The 22,104-nt window shown below is 39.9% G+C and overlaps 1 protein-coding gene across 2 annotated transcripts; it reads left to right on the top strand.

The window, feature by feature from the left end:
• Positions 1-22: 22 nt before the first annotated feature.
• LOC112102729 (kynurenine/alpha-aminoadipate aminotransferase, mitochondrial-like) lies at positions 23-20,149 on the top strand. 2 transcript variants are annotated; one of them, XM_024194156.1, is made up of 13 exons: positions 23-89; positions 1,288-1,453; positions 2,493-2,625; positions 3,466-3,540; positions 5,692-5,901; positions 6,272-6,337; positions 7,417-7,499; positions 8,331-8,424; positions 9,483-9,544; positions 10,559-10,623; positions 15,411-15,517; positions 17,799-17,900; positions 20,073-20,149. In XM_024194156.1, exons 1-13 carry the CDS (start codon positions 23-25, stop codon positions 20,112-20,114), a joined length of 1,272 nt encoding a protein of 423 aa, XP_024049924.1. In that variant the 3' UTR covers positions 20,115-20,149. The 2 variants fall into 2 exon arrangements, with proteins under 2 accessions (XP_024049924.1, XP_024049917.1); XM_024194149.1 differs by having other exon boundaries at positions 23-93; positions 1,292-1,453.
• Positions 20,150-22,104: the final 1,955 nt, after the last annotated feature.

Below are 22,104 nucleotides of genomic sequence, written 5' to 3'. Positions count from 1 at the left end.
GGTTGCTTTTTGTATCACCAGCATGGACTACTCCCAATTTCTATCAGTAGTAAGTGCAGCAAGAGAGGAAAATCTTATAAAAGTTACAGGTGAGTACAAAATATTTCCCCTAACCTAACTGATGTCTTCCATGTATTATTGGCTTCTTTTCTGTGATCAACAAGGATAACTCAGCTGAACATTGGAAGTTATATCCAAAAGATTTGAGGGTAGTGACTAGGATGCTACTTGGGGTATTTTTAAAGTCTTTGTAGAGTGCTATTATCAGGCAAGTGAAATTTTCATCTCAACCTTTAAATCAGTTCTCATTCCACCCAATGGAAGTCAGTGTGACTCAAAGCAGAGAAACTGAAACATTCATTCATTCTACAGTTCTAGGACTATATATTAATAGTAAGAGACATCCGCAGTTACCTCTGGAATTGGGTTTTTGTGGGTGAAGAACTCTTTAAATTTAGCAGAATTTGGAGCACCAAATAAACTGAACTAATAGGAAGCTATTTCTTTTTTACTGGAAAAGTACTGAAATGTAATAAAGTTAAATTCTTCTTTTACAGTATACACATAGAAATTCTCATTACTAAAGTGATACTTACTTAACAAAATTGTGGTGGTGTATTAGATCCTTCATTTTCCATGCTTGAAACCTGGAGAGCATCATGAAGCATGTAATCCAAAGAGATGCCTACAGTTTATTTCAAAAAGTTTGTGCTAAACTACCTGGACAAACAGTAGCTCCTGACAGCAGTTAGTAAATGAAAATGTTCCATCCCCAAGTCAGCCTTTACACAGAGTTGTTCTTTGTAACTTTAAAAGAGTAAGATCATCTATCTAGAAATTAGTAGAGAAGGGACTAAACCAAACCCCAGACAGGAGATGCTTCCAGATTTCAGAGAAGTTCAAACCTAGATCCAAATTTAGCAACTCAGTCCATCTCTAATATTTTATAGCTAATATTTCATGTATGTCCAAGTCATAGCTGACAATTTGTAAAAAACTATGATGATATTGGCATTTCTACAACTCTTCACAAAAACATGACATTTTTATTTACTGGCAGCAAGCAAAAACCTTTAGAAGATAAATATTGAGCAAGAGAGAACAAATGAGAAGTATTGTTCTCACAGGAAAACAATGTATGACACTGTGAATCAAGAACACCACATATTTACTTTAACATTTGACTATAATGTACTAAATAGAGTTGAACACCCTGTAAGAGTGCATTCTCTATTCCTTGCAGTGTGCAATCTCCAATAGATGATTTCTTCCTTATGTTCACTACAGGTAGTTTGGCACAGAAGAAACCCTCAGTAATCATGATGTCTGGAGGCATGCCAAATCCTAACTATTTCCCATTTAAAACAGCAAGTTTCACTCTTGAAGATGGAACCACTATTGAAATTGGGGAGGCATTGATGAAGAGAGCCCTCCAGCATTCCTCCACAGAAGGGTAGTTTTCAAAAGCGACGTGACATTTCTTAATCAATTTAGTATCAAGTCCAAGATTAATAAAAAGAGCTGATCTTTTTAATACAATACCCATTTACTTGGAGAGATTGAAGATTAAAATACAATCACTTAAACTCAATGTAAACTGGTTCATTGTTCAAATAACTTTTCAATAATCCATTATTCAATAAGGAAAACTGAATTGTTTCATTGTGTCCATCAACCTGTTTTTTTATTGTAAGGACTGAGCCAATCAAAATATAGAATTTCTGCTCCATCGAGAATTCTGATATTTCAATCTTTTAATTACAAATTGGGCAAAAAATTCAAAATATTTAACCTTTTCACAGAATGAAACATTCAGAATTTTTTCCTGTTTGGATTCAGCCACAGGGCGAGATTGTGATGAATCCTGAAAGATGGACTCTGGCAAGGAAGCCTGTCCTATTAGGGAGAATAGGGGCATAAGGGGCCTGAAAATACAGCTCCCATCAGGTACCATGGTGACATAGGCGGACACAGAAATTAATGTTCACCTGACCTGAGACAAAATACTTCATTTCAATTTTGCTGACAGATAATTCTTAAGAAAGTTTTCTTTTCCTGTGGAAAATTTCAACAACCCCCTCTTTCAATAGGAAAATGTTTCATTCCAAGCATGACCTACTTTGGTTTTCATTTCTGAACACTCCTCTGTCAGATGAAACAACAACAGGTTCATTTAAATCCATGAGCGTTTTCCTTAGTGAAAACTGATCCTGCAATCTCTAGCTAATGCACAGTCTCATTTAAGTCAGTGATGGAACTACTTATAAGAGTAAAACTAATCATGATAGTAAGGATATGCAGGATCCGTCTCTAAAGTAAGCACTTCAGGATTCGATCCATAATCCTTTATATTTAACAACAGCTACACACAGGTTGTTCAGAAATCATGCTGCATCAGGGCTGCAAAGGGACGCTACCGAGTAAATGTCTCTGTACTTTATAAAGTGTTATGGATACAAATGAAGAATAAAGGAATGAAACTTGTGTTTCAGAATTCCAGAGTTCTTGTCCTGGCTAAAGGATTTACAGATGAGTCTCCACAATCCTCCCACTGCCAAGTACAGTCCTGATCAGGGCCAAATGGAGATATGTGTCACCCCTGGCAGCCAGGAAGGCTTGTCTAAAGTAAGACTGAAAAGAGAATCAGTACTGGCATGGCAATGCTACATAAACTATATAGTTTATTAATTATATCTACAAAGTTTAGTTCACAGGGAACATAACCCTTCGTTGATTCCCTTCACTCCATTTCAAGTAATATAACCTTCCCCTAACACTGAAATATTAATAAACACAGATCTGCTACTTGTATGAAGAAGTGTGTTTAATTTGTTAGATTTTTTGTTCAATGGCACAAAAGCTTTAAACATGTTTTCACTTAAGCAACTAATTTTGAATTGAAAAAAGTGCTAGTTTATTATACATCTTTTATACAAGGGAAAAATTATCCAGCATGGGTGAAATCCTGTCCCTATTGAAGTCAATTGCAAAATTTCCATTGGCTTCCATGGGGCCAGGATTTCACACTCTGATTCTGTTTGTACTTGCCTTATTCACAGCAGTAGCCTGATTAAAATCGTAGGATAACTTGTGTGAGTGAAGGCTATATGCATGGGTAAGATAAGCAGGCCTTGGTTTCTTTTTCTTGGTTTCTATTTATATTCCAATTGTCTTATTTTATAATTATACGGTAAAAATGAGAGAGTAAGCAATTTTTTAGTGATAGTGTGCTGTGACATTTTTGTATTTTTATGTCTGATTTTGAAAGAAAGTCATTTTTAAGTGAGGTGAAACTTGGGGGTATGCTGGACAAATCAGACTCCTGAATGGTGTACAGTAGTCTGGAAAGGTTGAGAGCCACTGATGTAATCAATACAGATAATCCAACCAGAGTATATAGCAATGTGTATAATATTCAGGAGGAAAGGTCAGACTGTTGTAAAATAAATTATTCTTATTGGGCAGGTGTTTGATATGCTTGTCAATCCTGGAGATAATGTCCTTTTAGAAGACCCCAGCTACTCAGGGACTCTGTCAGCGGTGAGTATTGGTTAGGTCTGCAAAGCTCGTCCTAAAGTCAAGATGAAGAGGGAAAGTTTGCAATATGTGATTTCTCTCACTGATTTAAGTATGCATCACATGTGGGCCACATCTATGGATATCTGGCAAGTTATATATTGCAGCAGAGACAGATCTGTATTTCAATAGTCATGGGTACATTTTGAATAGGATCTCTTTCAGGCCTCCACCTGTGCACATACAAAATTAGGCACATGTAACATATGCATTCACTTGACTTTCAAGGCCAATGGATTTTGAAGGTGTAAGTTTAACATGTATAAACAGGTTTTTGACTCTTGAAAGCAGGGTGGATTGATTAAAAAATCACCCAATGGAAAGCCTCAATTTAAATAACTGATTTTAATCAACTTTTCCATTTGAACTTCAGTTATTTTCTAAAGAAAGGTTAATTCTCAGGGGTTGATATAACCATTAAAACATGTTAATTTACAGCTAGATTTGGTACATATTTTTGCTACATAGTACATTGTAAGTTTTCAGATTCTTTACTCTACATTTTAAATATATTAGAAAACAGTGACTTATTTGCTTATTTACCAGATAATTAACTTCTGCTCATGATTTATGTCAAGCTGCATTAGGGTGGTAACTGGGATTTAATTAACACACACAAAACAGCATATAACATTTAGGTTTATTATACAAAACCACCTTTACATTCTGGGTAAATAAACTGCTCTTCTCAAAACATGTTTCCTATTTACAGCTAAATTATAACAAGTTCAAGCCTCAACATATTTTGTATTAAATTCAGATTTCATTTTAAACATGTTTATTTTAAAACAGAAAAACCATTTAAAAACAGCAACATCAAACATTTCCAATTTAAATAACAAAGTTTTCCCCAAAAATCATTTTATCTACCCTGACTGAAAGTGTGGACACAGGTGTTTCCAGCTACCAAGTGTGGACACATACTTATGTGCACCTGCAAAAGCATGATGCATGCACAAATGAAGCTTGGCCTTTGGAAAATGACTTTGCAATCTTGGATGTTCTTTTATATGACTATCTGAGCCTTGAGTTTTCCATGAACTGTAGGGATACGTCAGGCTGCACTGAGGCGAAGAATGACCACCGCACTGCAAGGTACTCTTCATTATATGATAGCTAGGGATCCTAGTGCCTTGAGGAAGCATAACAAAACACTGTGACGAGTGTATTGAGGAGTTCAGGGATCCTTGTAGAGAGCAGGGCCAGCTCCAGGCACCAGCTTGCCAAGCAGGTGCTTGGGGCGGCCACTCTGGAGGGGGGCGGCATGTCCAGCTATTCGGCGGACGGTCCCTCACTCCCGCTCGGAGTGAAGGACCTCCCACCGAATTGCTGCCGCAGATCGCGATCGTGGCTTTTTTGTTTTGTTTTGTTTTGGCACCGCTTGGGGCGGCAAAAACCCTGGAGCCGGCCCTGCTAGAGAGCTGCAGAAACAGCTACACAGCTAATGCTCCTACATCAGATATACATTTATTTGACAGCCCAGCAGAACCAGCAACTTGTTATCCAAGTAAGATATCCCATGCAAAAAAACTAACCAAATGCAAAAATCAGGTTCCTACTGTAACTTACTTGAATTTCGTGTGTGCGTTGTCATATTATCTATATGTGCATGTTTGCATATACACAAGTAATGCAAATAAGTTATAGTAGGAACCTCACTTTTGGAATTTTTCAGACTTATGCATGTCAATTCCCTACCTTAATTGTTGCATTCAGTTAGCTTGTTGCATGGAATAGCTGTGTAATATCTTTTTTATGGGGAAAGTGTTGGTTCTATTAAGCAATCAAATAAATATATAGCTGAGTGTGGGACCATTAATTGGGACTATATATAAAATATGGACTATGTTGTGAGAAAGATTTTCGGACATAAACTTGAGATTTCCACATTTCTTATGAGTAACCACATCAGTGGTTTTGTAATGTGCATTTAAGATTGTTTGAAGTCAGTTAATCTAGTTCCCCAATTTCTCATTTCAGATCAAATTTAAGGTAAAGAATTTTTAATTATTTTGATGAAGCATGCACAGAAGTTCTATGGCTTCACTGACTATTTCTGAACTGCTGATTGGGCTACCAGATTGTGTGTCATGTCTGTCTTCTTTCTATTAACAGCTGAAACCGCTGGGCTGTAACATTATCAAAGTCCCTACTGACAAGCACGGTATTATTCCAAAAGCTCTGAAAGAAATTCTTTCCAGGTGGAGACCAGAAGACGCAAAAAAGCTGAACAACAATCTCCCCAAGTTCCTCTACACCGTTCCAAATGGTAGTAATCCATCTGGAACCTCATTAACTGCTGACTGCAAGAAGAAGATATACCAGGTATTCAGTAGGAACCTGACATCAGAGTTTTCATAAAGAGAGAACGTTTTGTTTGCTATTAACCAATTTATAATACAGAACTAGAATATTTTCCCCATGATATGTTGATTCTGGACCTACTGAAAATATAAAAGACCCCAGCTGCAAATATGTCTATTTCTGTTCCTTGTCATCCTACGTGATCATTTTCATGGCCTATACCTGGTGGCATGGATAATGATAGCCCCAGCGAGCCACTCAGTTGTTTACCCTGTTGTCAATGATCACACTACTGTCTTCTTCTGTATAGTAAAATATCACATAATAATTGCAGCAAATAATTGACAGTTTCAAGACCTGTTCCTCTTTTTTTAATTTGACCTCTCTTTAGCTTGCAAGATGTTATGATTTCCTTATAATAGAAGATGATCCATATTATTTTCTTCAGTTTGAAAAGGTAAATATTCACTTGTGCTTATTTGTATTCCTGTCACACATGCTGTCACTTTGACAAGGAGAAATACATTTTCAGCTGTCCAAGTTTAAATAAAAATGTTTAGGTGACCACTGTACCCAACAATCAAACATCTTGCATTTTACATATGTTTTGGCAGACAGAGAATCTCAGGTTTGAACTGGACTACTGTAATGTTTTCCTACACAGAAACAGTTGCAGATCAGTTGTTCAGTAGTTAAAGACATTTATTAAAATGTACACTGTCAAAGGTTAGAGGCCCAAAATATGACTTACCTTAAACTTTCTTTAGTACGATGGGAAAGTTGGGGCAAATGCATGCATACACATTTGAAATAGTCTAATACCCAAGTGCTTGCTAATGATAGAATGTGCATCCTTGAAACCAACTTGTCCTTACGTGGGTGCAAAAATCCAACCTTGCTCACATGTAGGCGTAAGAACTGCTTCAGTGTGTACATGGGTGTTTGCACCCATATAGAATGGGTGTAAACGTGTGTGTACATACAGATGGATACAATGCTAGCTCATGGTGCCATACCAAGTCTATGGTTAAGAGAGGTTCAGTCCATAGCACTCATTCCAGAGGAGCACACCCTACAGTGGGAGCACACCCACACTTTAACAAGGTACAAAATGCACCACTCCACCCACCACTGGACCCAGCCACAACTGTTGGCTAAAGTAGTGTGGAGGAGAATGGTTAACACAGATTCATCCCAGGCCCTGCTCTTATCCTGCTGCTCCCTAGCCCTTTGTGGAGACTTTATGCCACTACTTGCACTAGCTTAATACAGTGCCCCTCTTATCACTTGTACTGGCCCCTGCACAGGGATGGACACAAGGAGAAAGAAGTTGCTTGCTGTGCTCATTGCCACAAAGCCAGTCACAATATAGTCCAGAGTATTTTGTTTTCTTGTTGACAAGAGTGAGTCATATTCTAGTATCACAATACTATATTATACGTGTGTGTATATGTATATATATATATACACACACACACACACTCTAGTATCACAATAAAATAAGGGCCATAATAAGCTACTTTTTTATATTTAAAGACTAAGGCACCATCATTTCTGTCAATGGATGTTGATGGTCGAGTGATCAGATGTGACACTTTTTCTAAAATTATCTCTGCTGGGTAAGTCCAATTTCAAAATGCTGTGTGATATGCGCCATTCTACCAAAACATTATCATTCCCTCTATACAGCTCTGATTAAAAAGAGTCTCACATCTTTTACTTTTATGGCTGCAAAAATATTTTGAAGCTAGAATGTCACATGCTGTAAAGCAAACTTTGGCTATGCCATAAAGCTCAGTTAAGGACGAGCAGCTCATTAGAGTGCCCTTACGTACAAAGAATTGCCGTGTGGTCCCTACTGCCCCACACGCACCTTTTTTTTTTTTTCCTTTTCTTTACAAACCCTGTGAAGCACTCTTTAGGGTGCAGTGTCTTCTCCATTTGTCCTAAACATCAAAGCTGCTTTTGACATTTTTTCCCCCCTCTCTAAATTCCTTGGGATATTAGGGGCTGTCCTTTCTTGGCTGAGTTTTGAATGTCCAGCAACGAGTACCCTTTCATTGCTTTAACTCTGCAAATAAGTCTGTTGTTTTAGGAATCCTCTGCTCTCAATCAGCCGCTTTTTATCATTTAACCTGTGCACGTGCTCCCATGAAGCACTGTCCCTCAGCCTATCAACAGAGTCTTAAATTCTATCCCTATGTATGTGCTAATTTATTTTGTTTTGTATTTTATTTTATTTTGTGTTGTGCTCTTTATAAATATATCAAACCAAGGCAGAGCTATTTTACACAATGCATAATAGAACTGAACAATTGGATTTGGTCAAGATTCACTCACCACAAATTTAGTGATCTAGCAGTCATACTAACAAAGGGATAATGCTGAATTCATGTAACAAACATTAGTGGACTGTACATCTTTGTATTAATGGTTTTTTTGTTTCTTAGGTTGAGATTAGGCTTTTTAACAGGCCCCAAACCTCTTATTGACAGAGTTATTCTACATATGCAGAGTTCAACGACAGCCAGCACTTTCACACAAGTAAGTGCCATTGCACAGTTACACAATTATTTGACCAGACTGTTTTTAAAAACTAAGTGCTTGATCCTGCTTTGCATACAGCACAGCAGAAGAAATAGCAGAAAAGCACCCATATGTATTGTGACAAAGTTCTTCCTCTATCTTGGTGGGTCCTGCACTTATTGGCAGATTTTCTTGCCTCAGAGATTCACCATGTGGGTTGGGGAACAGCCCAGAGACCTTCCCCTCTGGGAGAACCCACAGTCCAGGTCAATTGGGAGGTTTGGGGGGAACCCGGGCCCACCCTCTACTCCAGGTTCCAGCCCAGGGCCCTGTGGACTGCAGCTGTCTATAGTGCCTCCTGTAACAGCTGCATGACAGCTACAACTCCCTGGGCTACTTCCCCATGGCCTCCTCCAAACACCTTCCTTATTCTCACTACAGAACCTTCCTCCTGGTGTCTGATAACGCTTGTGCTCCTCAGTCCTCCAGCAGCACACCCTCTCAACTCCTTGCGCCTCTTGCTCCCTGCTCCTCACACTCCCACCACAAACTGAAGTGAGCTCCTTTTTTAAAACCCAGGTGCCCTGATTAGCCTGCCTTAATTGATTCTAGAAGCTTCTTCTTAATTGGCTCCAGGTGTCCTAATTAGCCTGCCTGCCTTAACTGGTTCTAGCAGGTTTCTGATTACTCTAGTGCAGCCCCTGCTCTGGTCACTCAGGGTCGCATAAGACATGTGGTATAGGTGAGATTAGAACCCAGATCACCTCACCTTCAGCCCTCTGCTTTAGACACAGGACCTGCTCACCATGTGACTGGTGTTATACATCATGGACTAAAGTCCACCCTCCATTCCACCCGTACAATGCATGTCACTGAGGGCAGAATTTGACACTGTCATGTCATTCAGGTAGTAGTAGTGGAAAAGAGGACAATTTTGAAAAGTGAATGGCTATAAGCCCAGTACATCTGTGGAATCCTTACAGGGACTCTCACTGAAGTCAATGGGCTTTACAGAACTGGCTCTATGGCATTTAGGTTATGACATTAACTTGGATATTTTCCTCTCTCTCACATAGATCCTAATGTCAGAACTTCTTCACAAATGGGGGCAAAAGGGTTTGCTGGAGCATGTAGACAGGTATTATAGTAATATAGTTTGTGATTGTTTTTATTTCATACCTGGGTTCTAGTCCCAGCTCTACTGCTGCTCAGGGAAGTCACTTAAACATTCTGTGCCTGAGTCTTCTTATCTATAAATGGGGATATTATTCCTACTCTTGCAAAGTTGCCTGAGATCTGTGGATAAAAAAAATGCTACATAAGTGCTATGTATTATTATTACTATTAATAAAGTCTATATTAAACCTCCCCCTAACCACATTAAATCTCCCTTTATGATCAAGTCATGAATCCACAAAAGGAATGAAATTCTGAGCTTTATTTGTTGAAAGCAACCATCCACTGACCCTTTGTACCATTTTCTGATATATTGAACCTTTCATGAGACTTTTAAAAAAAAGTTTTTCTAGATAAAGATAATCCTATGTTATATAGGTCTGCTCCAGGGCCCACTAAAGTCAATGGGAAAAAAAACACATTGTCTTCAGTGCACATTGGATAAGGCCTTAGATTGGACACAGAAGGCTGTTTCTTACCCCAAAGTTATGCTGCTACAGACTGTACAATGTATCTGCCATAGTTATTTTTTCCATTTTAGAAAATCCACTTTTCAGTATGTCTCAATTTTTCACATTACCTGCTCACTGCTCCATTGTTCACCAGTATTTTTCCACTGGGTTTTTACTATCTGCTCCTTGTTTTCATGGTCTGTCTTAAGTATAATGGGTAACAAATAATATCCAAGTCAAACTTTCAAACCCATGATGTTTGAGATAGTTCAGAGTCAGAGGTTGAGAGGTTTACAAGTCCTCCTTCCTGAGTTGTCTTTGTTAGGTTATTTATTTACTTACTTACATAAAAAATTGAAATGCATGTAGAAAACCATATTGATAAGGAGAGTGATCCAGAGTAGCACTTAGCACCAATTTCCAATGAAATTGTTGCTGAGTTACATAGGAGGTAGTATTTAATAGTTGTATGACTGACTCATATCCCCACTGTTCTTTAAAATAACTTACTTATTTGCTTCCAGGATAATGGAATTCTACAGGACCCAGAGAGATGCAATGCTTGCAGCAGCAGACAAGTGGTTAAAAGGTCAGTGAATGCAACACACACTCATGAACACCTCTTTATTGGTGTTAATGTATATGCAGATAGGATATGGAACAGCACAGATTGATAGATGGTAGGGCAGAAACTCTAAGACCAGGGTAATGTTTAACTTAGAGCTTGTGAACATGCCAAAGTTTCACCATTTTAACTAAAGGTGCAATATTGCACTTATTTAGTTAAGCCAAGCAACTTTGCATGTGGACACTTTACATTGGTTTGAATCTGGTTTACATCAGATAAGTTACCCCCCACTAAACAACAATGGGGATAACAGGGAGCAGTTGGTTTATAAAAAAAAATATATAGAGCAGAGTAAAGGGGCACGCATTGATTGGTATTATCTAGCCTCTATGTTCTGCTATTCATTGACTCACCTTTCAACTCCTACCGGTATTTATCAGCTGGACTACTTAAAGGCCATAATGTACACTCTTATGGAAAAGCTCAGGAACTTGGCAAGGTTGATTTAATGAAGTTTCTGAGGAATGCTTCACTCAACGTGGGAGTGGGGGGCAGCAGGGAATAGAGAAGAAACTGGGTACAGACTCCGAGTTCAGGGGGGTGGCCACTCCACAAAGATACAGTGAGACTGTCTTTGCTATCTGAGATGGAGCAGCCTTCTTCCTGTTCACCACCCCTTCCTCTGGCCAGTTTTCCCTTTTAACCGCCCCCCACTTCAGAACAAACCTTGCAGATGCACCTCATTGGCGTTGAACAGGCCCAGAGGAGCTCGTTAGTCTCCTCTTTGTCAGTGTGAGGGCATGCCTCTTCACAGGGGCGAGTAAGATGAATCACTCAGGTGTAAATAGCTCCAGAGAGGTACCAACCCCTGTGGAGGTTTGCATGTACTGGTTCAAACTGGTTCCAGGGACAACAGACAAGGAAAGTTTTTTTGACATAAAATAGCTGGGTTTAAACTGACTGAGGACCATCTTTCTGATCCTGCAAACAATTTCCACAGCAAAGGTGACTTTACATAATCCCTTTTTGGGGCAGAGTTTATAGTCCCAGCTCTGGACTGAATCCTGGCACCTTTACTCCACTCTGGAGCAATCAGTGGGCCAGAAACCATCTGGATCTCCCAACCAAGGCATATCCCCAGTGGAAAGGGGATTCCCTGGTGATTGAGGACCAGTGAAATGGCACACACAGACACACATACAGCCTGTGGCACAGCAGCATGCCAGCATGTGCACCTTAGGAAAAAAGGGGCATGTTGGGATTGGGGATATGGCTGGGAGAGTTCTGGCTATTTTGGACTGCCAGACCAGTGCAGCCAGCATGTAAGTAAAAGGAGCCCCTCAGAAGCAGGACCAGCTGCAGGGAAAATGGCACCCTGGGCAAACTTGTATTTTGGCTCCCCTGACCCCCCGCTGCCTCCCTGGCCTCCCATCACCCCTGGCCCCTTCTGCCTCCCCATACTCCCCATTCATCCCATGTGGCCCCCACTGAATCCCCAGGCTCCCCACTCCCCCTACCAGGCCTCGCTGCCTCTTCCCTGCATTGCCCCGAGCTCCTTTCCTTGGCCTCACACCCCAGGCCCACCCTGCTCCTTGCCTCTTGACCACGGTGCTCCGGTTACCACGGCACCCTGAGCGGTTGCCCATGTCATCCACCTATAAGGCCAGCCTTGAATAAAAGCATTAACTATAGGGGTCAATACCAGTTCCACGTATAATAAAAAAAAACCACTTGGCAGAATACAGTTTTTGCTGTACCTGCTATGTGAAGTAAAACAATTTTCAGATCTTATACTTCATAGTGGCTTTTATATTCACTCTTTCTCAGTTTAGTCTTGAAGTGGAAGGGGAAATTTTTTGAAACTGAAAATTCATGTGATAGGAAAACCATTCCCCATAATGCCCTGGTACTAGCAGCTCCATTACCCTGGATCTCTAGACACTTCCACTTATGCTGTAAGATCAGAGCATATTCTAGACTTCATTCTGGGAAAAGAACCGGAAAGGCTACATAAGGTAAAAGTTAGGTAATGTTTATGGTCTAGTAATCTCAATATCATTTGGTTGTCATGCCTGTTTGTTTAGTACCTGAGCTCCAGCAAGACTTTAAAAAGTGAAGCTAAACTGTAACTGAGAAGAGCTAAAATTAAAACTGACTAAAACTAGTCAGTTGTAGACATTGACCATATAATCAAGAAGAATGGTGGAAAGAGGTGAATATGGAAACTGCCTATTTTTTGTTTGTTTGTTTTGAATAAAGATAATCAGCAATTAATTCCACAAACACATAGCATGGAAAAGATTACATTTTAAATTCTGGCAAAGTCAAATTAGCATAAAAATTATTATTAAATGTATATACAAGGCACCACCATAGAAGTATCTGGGTGCACTTTACATAGTTTAGACCAGCAAAGAACCATTTCTCCAATGGGAGCATAAACTCAGTGCCCCTCATAGCTATCAAACCATGAAACAGGAGGATACCAGCAGGGAGACTGTAAAAGTAAATTCCAATTAGTAGAAAGCCTGAATAAAGATGCCTTTTTCTGATTCTTTCCAAATGTTGCCAGGTTTGGTCAGCTGGATTTCCAGTGGGTGCAAATTGCAGAGGTGGGAGCCTGCCAGTGAGTACATCACTGCTCCCAGCTCCTGTGAGCTTCTCCTGTAGATCAAACAGTGGAAGTGTTCTCACCAATGCAAAGGCAAGATTTAGAGGGAGAGGTGATCTGTAAAATAACTAGGGCTTAGATCTCTCACAGCTTCAAAGATTGTAATAAATACCTCCTCAAAATGTTTTGCCCCTGCCAACAGAGCATCGCTTCCATCTTATCCAGGCAGAGTAGAACATACGTAAACCAGATCGATTTCATCATCCAGAGCCACTTCTCTGACATGCACTTGATGAATAGGGACACACTTCCATTTAGGCCTAATGAAAATAAGACACAGACCTGAGTGTCACCAGTAGAACACTGATGGCCAGAAGCCTATGGCACCTCATTGTCTGCCTTAGTGGCTACTCATATACATTGAACATGAGGGGGAAAAGATTGTGTTTGTCCAGTTGTCACTATGTTACTTCATCCTGCCTGCCAGGCATTTGGCATGTGTGACCCATATGTTTGTAGAAGCATCTGAACCATGGTGCTGCTGGAGGCTAGTGTCCTTGGGCTGAAGTACTGCAATGTAGATTTTCAGGCTGTGAGCTTGTGCACATATGACTTACAGTTGCGGTTGCTCTCTCGCTATACAAAGCACTGTGGATTTGACTGATCACTGTACTGTCATAATTGCACCACTCCGTGGATCCAGCATCACATGCAGACGGCTAATGAGGCTAGGCTCCCACAACCAAATCCATACGTTCCTGTATGTATCTGAATCTTCTGTTATGTCAGGTGTATTGTGTATGATTCCTTCCCTTCAGAGCGTGATTTTCTAGTCAGTGGCTTACTCTACAGTACAGGATTTAGACCTGTATAAACCAGTCTACAGACATTGTCATTCACTTTCCTTTGGGTAAATAAGCTCCCTGGGACACATCTCAAGTATCATAGAATCATAGACTTTAAGGTCAGAAGGGACCATTATGATCATCTAGTCTGACCTTCTGCAGAACGCAGGCCACAGAATCTCACCCACTCACTCCTGTATCAAACCTGTGACTAGTGGTGACGCTGCTCTAGATTTGATTCTGACAAATAAGGAGGGACTTGTTTGAGAATTTGAAGGTGGACGACAGCTTGGGTGAAAGTGATCATGAAATGACAGCATTCATGATTCTAAGGACCGGTCTGAAGGAAAAACAGCAGAATAAACACAGTGGACTTTAGAAAAGGCAGACATTAGCCAACTCAGAGAATTAGTAGGTAAGATTGCATGGGAAGCAAGTCTAAGGGGGGAAAAAAGCACCAGGACAAATAACTTGGGGAGGCTGTGGAATCTCTGTCACTGAGGGGTTTTTAAAACAGGTTAAACAAACACCTGACAGGGATGGTCCAAATAATAATTAGTCCTGCCTCAGTGCAGGGGACTGGACGAGCTGACCTATTGAAGTCTGTTCCAGTCCTACATTTCTATGATTCTATGTATGCTGGTAAGGAAGACCTTACCTAACATAAGCTAACATCAGAACTGAATGTTCTTTGCCTCACTGTTAATGAGTTTACAGCCTACCATTAAATTAACTATACTGCTGACAGGCAAATGTCAACAAATGAAGCTGGGGCGACCTATTGCAAAAAGTGGGAGGTTACATACAAACACACTCTCTGTGAGGACTATTCCTTCTGGAGCGGCATGTAATTCTAGAGACAGCACTTTCAGTGTGAGAGACTATGCAAACTGCTACTGTGCTGTAAGTCCAGATAACTTTGGCACTAAATGGTTACAAAACACAGCAATCTGCTGACATTCTGCAACATATTCATCAGTCATGTGTTTGTGTTTAACTAACCTTTGCTTTATTTTATGGTTTTCTATTATTGTTAAGTTGCCAATAGATCTTACTTTAGTTAAGGTAAACTGAACTGAGTATCTGACTTATCTGGAGCATTTACTGATTAGAAAAATATAGCTTTGACCCCAAGGAAAGGCAAGGTAACTGCTTGGATATTTGTGTAAAGGGCCAAGAAGGCCAAGGTCTTCATGCAAATCAGTGCCACAAAAATGCTGATGGAGTAAACTCTATATAATACTATGGGTGAAATCCTGTCCCTATTGATATCAATGGCAATATTCCCATGTTGGTGTTTTCATTACAGATGCAAGATGTACTTTTATTCAGTGTCCATATTTTATTTACAGGTTTGGCAGAGTGGAACATCCCTACTGCTGGAATGTTTTTATGGATTAAGATTAAGGGAATTTCCAATTCATACCAGATGATCATGGAAAATGCTTTGGAGAGAGGGGTAGGGAAAGACCTAACGATGGGGAAACAGCTTTAAAATAATGTAAACTTTATTTGGAATGGAACCATGTCTGTTATTCTGACTATTTGTTACTGAATTAGTTATGACTCAGGTGACGTTTTCTTAACAGGTCATTAAAGAATAAAATTTTAGTAGCTGAAATGATGGGATCACATTATAACAAATGGGAGCTGGGTTTGACCTGTTGTTCATAATACTAACATTTTACTTTCCTTTTGAAAGTTGTTTCTAATACAATAAAACGGCACTACATGATGTGAGAACAGAGACTGGCCACAAAGAATAGTCACACTTCAAACTAAAGTATGCACAGAAAAATGCCTTAGGCCCCAGTCCTGCAGCGAGCACTGCCCACACCCATGAGATTCCCAATTACTTCAGTGCAGCTCTGCACAAGCACCGGGGTCGAAATGCCCTGTTCTCAGGGCTGAATTGGGGTTTTAATCTTTAGCCATATTACAATTGTTACATTAAAATTCCACATATAAGATGTACAGTATGTTAGATATGCCATCATGATGATAGTAACAGCGACGCAGCACCTAGAATCACTGTAGCCATTTCCATGTACTTTACTTGCATAATTTGCATAGTGATCTGAACACCAGAGATTAAATCCTGTCCCCATTGAAGTCAATGGGGAGTCTTGCTATTCAACGTCAAAGAAGCCAGGATTTCATTTTAAATGTATGTGTATATAAAGACCAAGTTACAAGAAACTGGTAATCATTTGAGCCTATTGACAATTAGAAAACAAAACAGAACACACTAATAAATGCTTTTTCCTTTTTAAACATCAGATAATTTGAAATGGGTTGCAGAAATTCTACAAAGAGAGAAAACTAGCAAAAAAATTGTAAAATGTGAAAATGTGCTCTGAAGTCCAAAAAGCTTAGCTGCAACTACTCTTATCTGTACTAGTTATTTGACTAGCTTATAGTTTGTACAGGAGCCCATCATTCTTGTAATCAAGCTGTTGTCTTAATTTTCTTCCAATGCAAAACTGTACACTGTTTTACTCATGATCAATATGGATCACTTTACAATCACAAGGATGAAACCTACAGTTTTTTTAAAAACAACAAGGAGTCCTTGTGGCACTTTAGAGACTAACAAATTTATTTGGGCATAAGCTTTCGTGGGCTAAAACCCACTTCATTAGATGCATGGAATGGAACATACAGTAGGGAGGTATAAATATACAGCAACTCCCATCTTTTCATATGCTGTGTATTTATACCTCCCTACTGTATGTTCCACTCCATGCATCCGATGAAGTGGGTTTTAGCCCACGAAAGCTTATGCCCAAATAAATTTGTTAGTCTCTAAAGTGCCACAAGGACTCCTCATTGTTTTTGCTGATACAGACTAACACAGCTACCACTCTGAAGTCTTTTTAAAGGCCAACATCCATTCGGCTCTACTATTATATTGTCACATAGCCCTCCATTTTATGCAGACCCCTACTTTCCCCACTTCCTCCCCCTAACAGACCACAAATGCCACCTCCTTAAAACACCAGACTAAATTCACCAGTGTTGTAAACGGTGCTATACTGTTGTAAATGATCTCATGTCAGAAGCTAGTCAAAAATGGGTGATATTTCTAATTTCAAATTCTGTAGGGGCCAAGTTCAACTTCTGGCACAAAAGGATATAATCTTCATTGACGTCAATGAGAGTTATAGCCAATTACACCTAAGCTAAATTTGACGACAGGAATTTTGAGAATGTTGTGGACATAGCTAAATTTCATGGCTGATCAGCTTTTTCTCACACCTTGCTGTATTTGCTCTGCCTGTTATTCCCTTTCCCCCACCCCCTGCTTTCTTGATCCTAGATGTGTATGTTATTCAGTTTGCTGCACACCTGCTGAATACTCAATTAGTACAAGTCCAAGTTTAGCACAGCTTGAAGTTCACCACTTACATCCATTTTCTGACTAACTCGCACCTGACACGTAATTTACACCATTGTTTACCATCCCACTACATTTGGCCTGTAGACTCCCAGGGGAGCTATATTCATTCAGTGCAGGCTGAATAGGGCCCTTAGATTTTACTAGATACTGAAGCAAAGAGTTCCCCAGTTTGATACTAGTTGTGGGTCTTTTCTGCCTATTAGCTATGTCTAAAATGAGATAAACTTGGTATAACTATAAACAGTTTCTGATATGGGATAGTGTAATGATCCTATTTTACATGCCATCCTCTCAAACTTCCTTGCATTCAAAACATTAAAGTCAGTAACATCTTTCTTAGGTGTCTTTGGTTCCTGGACAATCGTTTAGCATTGATAGCTCAGCTCCTACTCCCTATGTCAGAGCTTCCTATTCTTTTGCTTCTCCAGACCAGATGGACCAGGTGAGTGTAACTGGTGGTGCTGTGCATCACTGGGGCGACTTACATGATCAGATTCTATTATTCATGTAAATTTGTTGTTTGCATGCAGACTAATATTGGACTTGAAGACCCTTTTTCTTGCATTTCTACCAAAGTAAAACTAGCATTTATTTTATAGAAAGTCATTAGTTCAAGTCTCATTTTAAAAGTTTGATTATTTACTAGACCCACTGGGACCAAGATTCTAATTTAAGTGTAAGTTGTCCTCTTGATGTGTGTGCATAAAATTCCCATTCATGTATCAACCACAGATCCATACACAGACAGTTGTAGGTGAGTATAAATCAGTCTTCTTCCTAACTGCTGCAGAAAATTGATTTTCTTTTTCCTCTGTTAAGATGGTTATTGGTTTTCTGATACTGAGTCTGTCTCATCTAAGCTTTTAAATTTATAATACATTCTGGTGGATGTACAGATGAGTAGCAAGTTCGACATTCTTGTCCCCCTTTTCCTGCCCACTGTGAACCACTGCCTAACATTATAATATCCAGTGTTGTTTACCGCATAATCACATTTAAAATTCTCTCCAAATTATGCACCATAATCAACTCTGTTTATTTTGAATGGTGGAATGAATCATGCAAAATTGAAGAGAGATGATGGGGAGAAAGGCAGGCAACAAGGATACCTTAAAGTTCAAAGTAATTTACTGAATGGTTAACAGCCCAGTATATGAGCGAGTATGTAAGTCATTGCTTGATGATTAGTTAGAATCCTAAGTACTAATATGGCCCCCATTATTGTCGTGCCAAAGCATTTCACAATCTATAACATATTTATCCTCACAATACCTCTGTCAGGTGGGCATTATCCCCATTGTAAAGAAGGGGAGCTGACTCACAGAGAGACTAAGCGACTTGCCCAAGGTCACACAGGATGTCTGTGATGCAGCAGGGAAATGAACCCACTTCTTCCAAATCCCAGACTAGCACCTGAACCACTGCCCCATCCTTCCTTCTATCTGTCTCCAACAGTGACCAGTTCCAGATGATTCAAAAGACAATGCAAGAGCCCCTATGGTGGAAAATTACAGAATAGTCAGCCCACAGGGGAAGTTTGTTCCTAGCTACAGTCATCTAGAGGTTGGCTTATGCCCTGATGTGTGAGTGTTAATATCCCATCTATGTCTTTTGGTATCTAACTACGATGGTTCTTATTAACCATAGAAATATCCGATCCTTTTTTTAAAGCCTCTTAAGTTTGTGATCACTAATGCCTAGTGGCTGTGAGTTCCATGGGTTATTTATCCATTGTGTATTATAAAGCACTCTCTGGGTATCTTGCTGTAATAGATACAAAATATGATTTAGAAAAGCAGCATAGAGAGAATCTGCACCATGTTTTCACAGTTTTAGATGAATGAGCAAGATTAGTGGCTGCTAATACAATTTTAGGGTAAAGAAAGCAAAATCAACCCTCAACTTTTTTTTACATACTTCAGTACTTCCATGTGTATTTCTCAAGAAGGCAATCTTATTCTGCTTTCTAACACATTTATTGTGCTACCCAAGACACAATTGCAAATATGATCATACTTCTCCCCGCCGACTACAGCAGTTTGAGACTGACCCAGTCTGCTGGAGTAGTGGCATATTTCTCCCTCTCTCTCGCTCTTCACTGGTTGGTGCTTTGTTTACTGCAGAACAATGTCACTATATTATCACTAAGCAGATGCTTGACACGCTATGAAAAAATATTTTCTGATACTGACAATTGCCTTAATGCTTAAATTCTGAAGCATAAGACAGCAACCATGGGGCAAAAGTACCAGCTCATCAAGCCATTGCAAACTGGTCAAATCCAGCTATGCCTTGAAGGTCAAATTCTCAAAGCAGTGTGCAGTGGTGAGGAAAGGGTGTTGTGTTGGGGTGTGTGTGTATATATATATATATACACACATACAAGTATATATATATATATATATATATATACACACACACACACACACACACACATATACTTGGTGAGATATTGCTGAAATGCCTTGCAGACATAGTGTTCTGAACAACATGTACAAGGAAAAGCTGTAGAATAGTGATTATTAACAGTTTGATATCAGTGGTCACTGTGTTAGTGACTGCTATCAGTATTATGTCAACTCAACCTTTTTCTCTTTTTATTTTTTCATTGCAGGCTTTCCAGAAGCTGGCTGAGCTTATAAAAGAAACTGTCTGAAAGGATCAGAACAAACTGGTATTTTTAGAAACCTGTGTTCATTGACATTTACAAATTGTGTGCCTAATTTCACTGACAAGTCTAAAGGAGTGATTTTATTTCTACTTGCTGTAATTGCACATAACTTTTAATTTTATTCTTACTGGGCAAATTTGCCATGATGCCATCAAGTACCATGATACCTGACAATAACCAGCACATAGACATATAGTAGAACATTACATTTTCAAAGCACTGTACAATTATTAACCATTTAGTTCTGATTTCTGTGAGTTAGGTAAGTAACTGTTATCCCCCTATTACTGAGGCATGAAAATGAGGCACAGCGTTTAAGAGACTTGCTCAGGAACACACATCAGGTCAGTAGTAAAGTTAGAAATTGAGAGCTCCTGACAGCCACATCCAATCCCCAGGATCTGACCACTAGACCATCGCTTCCTTTCTTCCCAGACACCGCACATACATAATGAATTTGATTTTATTTTTAATAGGTGGGTTTCTGCCTGTCACCACGAGAGCTATGTACCCACTGACTGAAAGCAAGTATTTCCCACCTGTAACCCTTCTGCCAGGTGGGGTCAGCAGCAACAAGGTCTGGGTTCAGTATCTAGGGGTTCCTCTTAAAATTACAACATTATACCAACTCAAACTCCCACACAGAGATCTGAGAAAACTAGATACCTCCTATGGCCACCTCTAATGGGCAATACTTCCCCACTCGCAAGCACTGAGTCTATGTAAACAAAAATGTTTATTAAAGAGAGAGAATACAGCATTAATTTCGGAAAACACAGCAATGAGGATTCAAAAGTACACCAACACCCATCCCTCAGCATCTTGGCTGGTGTCCTTTGCCTCAGTTTCCCACCTTGCAGTGTGAAAGTCCAATGGACAAATATCCCTTCAATACACCCTTCCTCCTTTCCCTGTTCTACACTCTACTCATGGTTTGTTGTCCAAGGTCAGCGAAGATCCCAAGTCTAGAGGTTCCCCTGGAGAGGACTGACACCTTCATTGAGGACTGCTGCTCTTTCTGCCATTGCTGCCTGCAGCTGTCACTGCCACCTCTACTGCTGCTCTACTGTGTCCTTGGTCCAGTCCGGCTCTACCGCACCATGACCAACTGACCCAGCTATTAGCAATCACAGGGCACCTTTGATGCCATTGCTGCATCTCTCACCATGCTGCCTTTAGCCACAGTGCCACATTTTTGGATTCCACCACCTCGCCTGTCTCTTAGTGATCACAGCTGTATTGATCTCACTGGATAGCGGGGAAATTCACTGCTGCTCCCTTCTCTGTGTTGCCTTTTATCACAACACTGTTTCCACACCAGGTCTAAGACTCAGTCCCTTTGACCAGCTTACCAGTAACTTCAGCTTTAGTGATCACTGAAAAGAAACAAGGACTTGTAATTGAGTCTAAGCAGCTCTGTCTGAAGGAAGAAGATCATCTAGAACTGTTAAACACACTCCTCACCACCAAATAGAAACACCTGTTCCCCTCTGATTTTCACTTGGATTTTAATCACTACCCCCACACTGAGCAAGTGAGGTTACTGTTATAACGAGCCCCTGAATTAAGACATATTAAGTATGATTCTGCTGTCCTTTAGTCATGCAGTAAGGATAACAATATTTCATTACTCATGCATCCAAGGTTTAAGTGAATTTTAACCTAAAACAGCAAAGTTGATCACCCTGGCAAAGTAGGTGTGTTTAGACACCTAAGGTCTGATCTTGATTTTTTTCCTCTAGTTCATCAATAGGTAGCAAGAGAGATCACTCAGACCACTGACTTACATACCCCAGCAACACCATTACTAAAATAGCCAGCAGGCTTGTTAAAGAGCTAAACCCCCCACTGCCAAGAAGCTACATGCACTTTCTACAGCAATCTTTGACCCTGCTGACATGAGGTATGTCTATGATGCAACAGAAGGTCTGATTTCAGCCTGGATAGACATACCCACACTAGCTTTAATCTAGCT

Source organism: Terrapene carolina, unplaced genomic scaffold (genome assembly GCF_002925995.2).
Source record: "Terrapene carolina triunguis isolate 2854851 unplaced genomic scaffold, T_m_triunguis-2.0 Scaffold66, whole genome shotgun sequence".
Taxonomy (NCBI): Eukaryota; Metazoa; Chordata; order Testudines; family Emydidae; genus Terrapene; species Terrapene triunguis.
This window is presented reverse-complemented; position numbering and strand designations above follow the sequence as displayed.